The sequence below is a fragment of the Thalia democratica genome, chromosome 2 (genome assembly GCF_965202585.1).
Source record: "Thalia democratica chromosome 2, ktThaDemo2.hap1.1, whole genome shotgun sequence".
In the NCBI taxonomy this organism is placed as follows: Eukaryota; Metazoa; Chordata; class Thaliacea; order Salpida; family Salpidae; genus Thalia; species Thalia democratica.
The window spans coordinates 73,729,257-73,735,403 of NC_139166.1; the positions used below are offsets into that span (position 1 = coordinate 73,729,257).

Here is a 6,147-nt window from a genome sequence, read left to right on the forward strand (position 1 = left end):
ATATACTTAATCGTTATATAGCTAAAAAATAAAATCGCCATTTTCTAGACCATATAGTGCTTTCACAACTTTTTGTTGCATGTTGTTTTTTCAATTTTATACTTTGTTCTATGAATTATAACTTTTAATTAAAGCTCTACTTTCTTTATAGTTTTCAACCTGATTGCTCCTAATTAAATATAGTGAAGTATATTAAAAAAAATTCTGTGTTACTATGTTTTATGTAATAAGTAAGAATACAACCTTACAAAGGTTTACAGATGTTTATAATTAGTAAATTTAATAACAAAATACTGGTGTTCTTTATTAAAAAAATAATTTATTTACCTTTTTTTGTTCTTTTGAATTATAACTAATATAATCTGTATTTAAAGTTATTGATTTTTTACCAAATAACTACATTTTTTATAAAGTTTTCAAAATGTTTCACGTTGATAGAAGTAGATTAATATCTCTTGCGAAAACGTGTCATGAAAATCGTCTTTATAAGGATGCAATTAGCTACATGAAGAGAGTTTTAAAAATAGATACACCTCTTAAATATAGTGAAAGAGACATGATTTTTGACAGTTACCAACAGCTCAAAAAACCATATATGGATTCCTTTGTGTCCTGTGATGACTCGAGTTTAGATGAAAAACTACAGAGAGAAATAAAACAAAAAGCAAAATCAGAGACAAACAGATTATGTGATGAAGTTATTCAGTTGTTAGATAGCCATTGGATCAAAAGAGATACAAATATCGAATCTGTTGCTGATTATAAATGTTTAGAAGCAATTCAACATCACGATAAAGCTATTCTTGCATCAGAAGATGTTAAAGAATTAGAAACACGTAAGGCATTGGAGCTTTATGAGAAAGAAAATAAAATTGCTAAAGAAAATCTCAATCCTGTACATCCAGTTGTGATTATGACTGCAATATATTTTTCTAAACTTCAATATATTTTACTTGGTTCTGCTGATAAAGCTCTTGCTATTGCTACTGATGCCTACGAGAAAGGTATTTCTGACCTACCTGAAGTACCTGAAGAATTAAAATATCATGTTAAAGGATTGCTAGACAGTTTAAAGAGGGAAATCTACAACAAAGTTTAAGTTTATTTTTGTTAAATGCTAACTTTCTTTATTTCATACAGGATGTCTTTTTACTATTATGTTAATTTTGAGCTTTTTATATTTTGTGTTTAAGTATTGACAAATCTGAGTTGTATTCTGAACGTTATTTGTAATAAACTGAGTTGTAAAGCTGGACTATTATTATGTTTTGTAAATTGTTTTTCTCTAAGTAGGTTTGTAAACTTTGTTTTTGGTAATCCAGCTTCATATTAGCAATAAATTTATTATATAAAAGAATTAACTTCAATTAATTAGAAGTAGAATTTGGTGATACTTATTGAATGTTATAGTTTGATCATTTCGTAAAATTAAGAGTTCTTTAATAACTTAGAATTAAACGTTTAATTCAAGTTTACTTTGCAGTATTTTAAAGTCACTTAACCGTTGTTTTTTAGTTGTTTGGTTAGCCAGATGGTAGATCGATTTTTGTAATGAATTTTTGTAATGTACAATATTATGTCATACTGTTTTTGTTTTTTATTAACTTTTGCATCTATGTTTAGTAAAATGTTTTTTTATTTTGAATCAAACTGGCTGATGATTAAGGCGTTAAGTCTTATGAAACATATGTACTTATTTTTAAACCGCATTTTTCAATAAACTATTTAAAAGTCCTTCAAATGGGCTCAGTAGAAGGTGTTCAAGTTTGAATAACAACCTTGTTATATATATACATATATATATGATAATAAACTCTGGTAGTTTAAACCACAAACTTTAGAAACTTAAAAGTTATAAAACAAAAACAAGCATGAATTTTGTATTTCATATTTGTTATTTTAGCATCAATTTTATTTTTACAGTGTTTAAAAAAGTCTTTGAAGTCTATCACTTATAAAAAATACTTATATATAAATATTTAAAAAAAAGACTTAATACAAAAATGTAACGTTGATTTTTAAACTGTTGTTAAATTCGTTTATTTCAGTTATTAACATTTAAATGAAAATTTTTTACACTACAAACTGTAATTTTTTAAAAGTAAAATAACTTTATAATTTTCTTAAAATTGGCTGTAAAAATACATTAGAACTGTCCGTCTTAAACGTCCAATAATATTGTAACGACTGTTATTTTAATAATGTTTATAATTTTTTACAGCTGAACTTTTGAGAGTAATTTTAGTTTATTTGCTTGTTTCCAATATTGTATATTTAATCTTTTAGAAAATTTCAAAAAGTTCAGCACTTAAACATTCAAAAATTTTGTCTAAAAGAATGCCAATCAGTTAAAAATTAACACAGGTTTTTATTTAAAGTAAGTAAACTATCTAAGTAAAAACAATAATTGATCTGAATAGCTTAGTAAATTTATATTTTAAAAAATAAAAGAACTAATATAAAAATATAGTGCATTTTGTATTAGATATAATAATCATCAGAATTATTAGCATTTGAATTATTAAAATTATATAATATTTTAAAACATAAAACACCTTTAAACTTAAGGTTATTGTTCAAATTTTTTTTATGAGATTTATTTTTACTGTATAATATTTTTTTTTTTAATCTGTTTCAACAATCTTAACTTAGAATTCAACGTTGTAAAAGCCCTAAAATACAATCAATAATTTCAAATCAAAAATTCATTAAAAAAAATACAATAACAAAAATTTATTTAAACCTTCAGGTTGAAACGAGTAAAATTATTTTACTAACTGTGAGACTAAAATTTCACACCAAAAAACTACATAGGTAGTGTATTGTTTTATGTAAAACACTTTATTCTTTACAAGATACACTAAAAATGTAACAGCTTAAAAATGTAAAAAATGTTTTATTGGATCAATTTTTCACATTTACTTAATCATGTAGTGTAGAATAAATGTGTACTTATTGCCAGTAGTTAAAATTGTAATGAAATTTTGAAGTTTACTTGATGTTTTCGAAAATCAAACCTTTAAAAACTTTAAAAAAAGCTAATTTTATGATGTTATAGTTTTTATTTATTTTTTTATTACAAAAAAAAATTTGCAAATTATTACAGTATAAAGTTTAGTTAGTGACATGAATTAATTAATTATTATTTTTAAGTATATATTTAATGATGAGCACTGTACTGTCATAGAAATTTATTTAAAAATGCGAACACTTTTATACAAAATACTAAATCATAACTAAAGTTTATAATTAAATATGGCTAAACATGCATTTAATTTTTGTACACTTTCCTACACTCGGGACAGGTCACTTTCTTTTCAAACCACTTGCTAATGCATTCACTGCAATAAACGTGATTGCAGTCCAATCTGATCATCAGCTTGTTCATTTCAACGCCACTGATGCAAATCGCACACCCTTCATCCACTGTTTTCTGATCGGCGTGGAAAGTGGTGAACTTATTGATGCGACCAGGAGTAAGTCCTTCATCGTTTGATTCACCTTCAGAATCAGACCTACTAGATTCAGAATCACTTTCAATATGAAGTGTAATTGTTCCGTCGTCTGACAAAACTAAATGAGCCATTATGATATGAATTCTTTAAAATTATCTGTGGAAAAAAAATATTTTACAATTTTTTTTCAACTATTTTAAAAAATTTTTATCTATGTTTAAAATTTCATTAAAAAATATTCATAACTAGTAGCTGTTAGTATACTTGAGTGATTTAATAATAAATAAACTCATAACTAAATAATAACTTATCGAGTAATATCTAATAACTGAAAGTTCTTTGTATATAAAAAAGAACTATTGAGTGGGAGCATCTTTTATAAACCTAAACAAAAGAGTGGTATAAAATCATACAACACAAATACAAAAATACTTAGAATATAAACAAAATCCAAAATTTACTAAAGTGTTAATTTTAAGTAAGAATATTTAAGAATATAAAGCAAAAATTGAAACTTTCAATTCAATAGATTTAACTACCGATTTATTTGATCCACTATTTAAGATCCGGGCGTAACCGAATCCGGATACTATTTTTTAATTAGGATCTAAAAGCATCCGGAGCCTATATATTTTAAATTTTGTGTAGTTTCAATAAAGAACAATCATAAAACACTAATTTATTACTGTACCATAAGTTAGTAAAAATTGTTTAACACAAATATTTTGTAGTACAAATGTATTACTTGAATACTAGGAAAATGAACATTTGATAAAATATGAAAAAAATCTACTTACACGAAATCTCTATTTAAATGTTAAATTTCTAGTGATTTATACGATTAAACTTGAATTTTGTACCTTGTATGACGAAAATTTAAAATAAATTAAATGTTACAATGCTTTAAAAATTATGTTTTTATAGTACGCTTGAAATTATACTTTTATTTATAAAAGTTTGTAATACAACAAGAATAAAATCTTTTTTAGGAACTGATTAAATATGTAAAAGTATGTAATTTAGAAATTAACATTTACACAGTTCAACGCCATTAAGCTACAAAAGTATCTATTTTTATTTCATATGAAGATATTAAAAAAAATTGCCAGATTTTGGAATCAATCGATTTTGCTGCTATTTGTACAAGTTACCAGCTTCTAATAACAACTTCAAGGAAAAACAGAAGATGGTTGTGCGGAAAAAATACCTTTTTGCAAGCTTAACAATTTTTTTTTTTTATTTAGAGTTAAACCAAGACATAACTTCAAGTTTTTTGACTTTTTTAGCAGATAAACTGTTTTCAGCAAAAAAAAGATTGTTTCTATTTTAATCTCTTGATCAACTGAATCTTGTTGCTAACTTTCGTGGTTGTTTGCACTTGCTTCCGATTTAAATGAAGAAGTGAACCACAATTTTTTTAGAGAACACCAATTTTTGGTAGTTGAGCTTTAAGCTTTAGGCTTACTAGGCGGTACTCCAGGAACTTGTACACTTTGACCAGTCTCACGAAAATAGTTGTTTTTTACTTTTGATTTCAGTAGCCTTACAACCTTCTCTGAGAGATTAGCAGCAGAAAATTCAAGTCAACAAAATACCGTGGATCAACAACTGTTGTGAGTAAAAACAAGTCTTTATCATTAAGGTTTGTTCTTGTGCTGTTAGTAGTAATATAAAACCTTCTTACTAAATTCTCTTATTTATTTTCTGCAAGTGTTCCTAAAATTTTATAACTAATTTGAAATGTTAGTTTATTACCTTCATGATTAATTTTTTTTTGTACTGCTGCATGCGGGGTTACACTTGACAGCAATACGTTGTTTTTACTACACTTCTGCGTTATTATGTAAAAAAAGTTCGAGCGATTCATTAATTTAGCTAACAAGTTTCCATTCATCAGCTAGGGTATATTTCCGGGTTTAAATTTGTTGTTAGCCACGTAGTTCTGGACACTTGTTTTTAATTTATCAATCTTTTAAGTATTAGGTAGGTAGAGTACCACCTAGTTTTCACATCTTGCACAAGTAGCAAGACTTTTAATAGACCTAAAGTAACCTGGAATATTTTTTGAATTTCTCGGATGCTGTAGAAGAATAATTAAATTGGTCAATACCAATATCCTAATCTCAAGCATCTTCTTTTTGTTTTCACATATATAAAAGCTAGTATGAGAACTTTCTACCTCATTTTAGTGCAAAAATTGGGGTTTGTAACAAAGCATCCAATGCACTGTTTGAAAACGATATGATGTCTTTGTCTACGAATTTACCAAATGTCACCTGTAAATTACAAAACAAAGTTGCTGGTAACTCGTCTGAGGAAGCATTGTATCAGTGAAGTACTTAGTACTCGGTATCAAATAACTTGGCTCTTAAGCAGCAAATAGGTCTATTAAACCTTGATTGCGAGTGACTGCAAACGGTTGGTTGTCAATAGCAACCATGTTCATAATATTTTTATGAGTTTTTGATTTTGTATCGCTTATTTTCCATTGTTTTACATAGCCTTAACTCTCACTACTAGCTTGGTTCATTGCTGCTAGCTTCTTTTTTATTGAGCAGGGGACGAACTTTCGCTGATGGCTTTCTTGTATGATGATAATGATGATTTTCTAGTCTCTATATTTCTCTTTGATAACTACCATTCAAGTGCATTAGTAAAGTAGAAGTGATGTACGACTTAGCAGCATTACTTA

The 6,147-nt window shown here is 26.5% G+C and overlaps 1 protein-coding gene across 1 annotated transcript; it reads left to right on the forward strand.

Moving 5' to 3' along the window:
- The first annotated feature begins 421 nt into the window (after window positions 1–421).
- On the forward strand, window positions 422–1,099 carry LOC145828938 (14-3-3 protein 2-like). Its single transcript, XM_082936683.1, has one exon. The coding sequence runs from the start codon at window positions 422–424 to the stop codon at window positions 1,097–1,099; it is 678 nt and encodes a 225-aa protein (XP_082792809.1).
- Window positions 1,100–6,147: the final 5,048 nt, after the last annotated feature.